This window comes from Octopus bimaculoides, chromosome 20 (genome assembly GCF_001194135.2).
Source record: "Octopus bimaculoides isolate UCB-OBI-ISO-001 chromosome 20, ASM119413v2, whole genome shotgun sequence".
Taxonomy (NCBI): domain Eukaryota; kingdom Metazoa; phylum Mollusca; class Cephalopoda; order Octopoda; family Octopodidae; genus Octopus; species Octopus bimaculoides.
Window position 1 is genome coordinate 35,689,006 of NC_069000.1, and position 3,306 is coordinate 35,692,311.

General features: G+C 40.0%; 1 protein-coding gene across 1 annotated transcript in view; it reads left to right on the forward strand.

Moving 5' to 3' along the window:
* The window catches only part of LOC106877389 (sodium- and chloride-dependent glycine transporter 2), a 32,225-nt gene extending 29,663 nt beyond the window's left edge, over positions 1 to 2,562 (forward strand). The window contains exon 13 of the mRNA XM_052975133.1: positions 2,365 to 2,562. Coding sequence (XP_052831093.1) covers positions 2,365 to 2,547 — 183 coding nt within the window. The 3' untranslated portion in view covers positions 2,548 to 2,562. The remainder of the gene's footprint in view (positions 1 to 2,364) is intronic.
* The last annotated feature ends 744 nt before the right edge of the window (positions 2,563 to 3,306 follow it).

Consider the following 3,306-nt stretch of genomic DNA (forward strand, 5'->3'; position numbering starts at 1 on the left):
AGAATATAATGAAAATATCTGAACAAATACCACATCTTCCATGCGAATATAAAGAGTTAAAACGAATTTTAAAAATGCATTTACATTTCTCCCTCCCTATTTTCTTCTTTGTTTTAATAGTAACTGTACATCAAAAGAACGTAATCGATTGATCGATTCCTGAATTGATTGGCTGCAAAATAAGAAGTGAGACATCATGACATGTGAAAAACTATCTGAAGTTTCGTGACAGAGATGAGATAGTAACAATCGTTTTTGGCTTGAAATTTTTGCTTTGTGTTCTTTCGGCTGTGTTATTTTATTAACAGCAAAGCAAAAGGGAGCCACTATGAGGTTACTTGATCTACTAGAAATAATAACCAAAATTTCTTTCGTATTACACGCCGTTGCTGCCTTCTTAAATAAAAGGATAGCGTTTCTCAAGTGAAAGATTGATAGAGTTGGATGATATCAAAATAGACAGAGAACTGCCAGAACTCTTAGCACTTTGGACAAAATGCTTAGCGGCATTTAGTTCCGTCTTTGTACTCTGTGTTCAAATTCTACCGAAGTCGACTTTACCTTTCATCCTTTTGGGGTCAATTGCACACCGAGATTGATGTAATTGACTAACCCATGCTCACCCCACAAAATATTTCAGGCCTTGTGCTTATTACAGAAAAGATGTTGGTTTCAAATTTTGGCACAAGACTAGAAAGTGTGGGAAATGGTACCAGTCGATTACGTCGACCCCGGAATTCAACCGATACTTACTTTATCAACTCCGAAAAGAAAGGGATGAACGCAAAGTCGACACCGGCGACATTTGAACTCAGAACGTAAAGTCGGAAGAAACACTGCTAAGCATTTTTAAGGCGGCGAGCTGGCAGAAACGTTAGCACGCCGGGCGAAATGCTTAGCGGCATTTTGTCTGCCGTTACGTTCTGAGTTCAAATTCCGCCGAGGTCGACTTTGCCTTTCATCCTTTCGGGGTCGGTAAATTAAGTACCAGTTGTGCACTGGGGTCGATGTAATCGACTTAATCGCTTTGTCTGTCCTTGTTTGTCCCCTCTATGTTTAGCCCCTTGTGGGCAATAAAGAAATAAGAAACACCGCTAAGCAATTTTTTTCCCGGCACGGTTACGATTCTGCTAACTCGCTGCCTTAATAAAACAACTAAGATTGAGGTAGGATGGACATGCCAATCCTAAATAAGATCCCATTTCCACTGAGGTTAGCTTCTTTTTTTATATATTCTTCTTCTGAGTCTATAAAATATGTGCCAGTCCAGAACCGCCGATGGCACAACTCCCTTTATCTTCCTTCCAAAAGATGCGCGACCTCATACCTATTTTGGAAACCCTTATATATATTTCTTACATGTATTGTACCTAGAAGCATTTTTGGTTATGTCCCTCTTATGTCGACTTTGTCATACAGCAGAGATCAACTCATTCACGTATCAGTCAAATACTGAATTTGTCAGTTCCTTCTTTCAGATTTCTCTCTTTGAACCCATTTTCGTTTTTCCTTGAGCCTTAGGACTTCATAATGCTTGTTACCTTTTTGCAATGCTGTACAAGTGACCAACATCACAACGTTGCTCCTGGACGAGATGCCGTTGCGGGCCTTGAATCGTTGCAGGATTCAAGGCCCGTAATTATATTGACCCCCAGTATTTGATCGGTTGTGGTAGTCTCCTGTAATACGAGAAAGACGGTTCTGGAAGTTCTTACTGAACAACCTGCAAAAATGGTTTCTTTTTAGTAATCAAGTATATGTTTCGCACTTTAGCTCACTGCCCTCCATCAAATCAACGTTGCCTGAACAGGTACATAGTACACCACACGTCAGGTGTCGAAGAGATCCCAGAGCAACGTGAGGTAAAGTGTTTTGCTCAAGAACACAACGCAGGATTTGAAACCACGATCTCGCGATCATGTGTGCAACATGCTAATCACTAGACCATGTACCCTTTACACTTAACTGGAATTTTATTGGTATATCACCCAAATACATCAATCTTACACTTCCTGTAAGCAGCACGGACTGTGAAAGCAGCTTTTCCAAACTTCAGAAGATCAATTGTCTGTGGAATTCCACGTCGAACAACAGACCAGACGAATTAGAGTGGACAATTTACACTGGATAATTAATTTAGACTGGATAATTAATTTAGACCAGACAATATAGACTACACAAAGTTGGCCTCGATGGGATTTAAGCTCAGAGCGTAAAGAGGCAGAAGTGTCACTAAGCATTTTTGTCCGACACTCTAACAATTTTTTGAGCTCGCTGCCTTAGATTTGTACTTATGTGAATAACAAGAATGATCACCATTATGAATGTTAGCTCATTATGTTATCCCTGTTGTTTTTCCTCCAGGTGGTCATAGTATCGAAGGCCATACAATACAAAGTAATCACACTTCAGTCGTATGTTTACCCACAATGGGCACAAACTGTTGGCTGGTTGATAGTTATCATTCCACTTATGATTATTCCAGTATACTTCGTAGTGAAACACTGCCAAAGCGGAGGTTATCAGGTAAGTAGACATATTATATAGATATTATTGTAAAATATAGACCCCGGAGTATGAGGGTAGAAATTGTTAAACACTAAATAGAATCATCATCACTATCATCATCATCATCATCATCATTACCTGAACATTACTGTCTCGAGTCCTAGATACTCATGGGGTCGGTTACCCGTTTTCCATGGGGTATAAGTGAACGAGATCACAGCATTCTCCCTGAACGGGACGCCAGTTGTTTTTTTCAGATTGGGTGGTATTGAACCCAATGCTCCGATGACAATAGGGATAACCTTTATATTTGACTCTCGTAGCTACCACATGTTAGCGACCTCAGTTCTCAGATCTCCATATTTATCAACCTTTTCTCTTTCTTGCATGATGATATGTTGATCTCCTGGCACTGACACATCAGTTATTGAGCACTCTTGTTTGTCCCTCCTAAAGGTTACTATATCCGGCCTTCCGTGCTCTAACATCCTGTCTGTCTGGAAATCAAAGTCCCAGAGGATTTTTGCCTTCCCCTTTTCATCCATCACCTTTCCCGGTGTATATTGGTACCAAGCAACCATAACCTCATATCCATACTTACGGCATAGTGGCCAGTGGAGGTGTCTACGCTTGAACTCTTTCTGCGCAAGACTTTCACAAGCACTAACAATGTGAGTCACGCTTTCGACCCTCTTCCCACACATTCTGCAGAGGTCCGTTGCACTTGTGTGGTTATTATTATTATTATTATCATTATTATTATTATTATTATTATTATTATTATTATTGAGTGAGAGA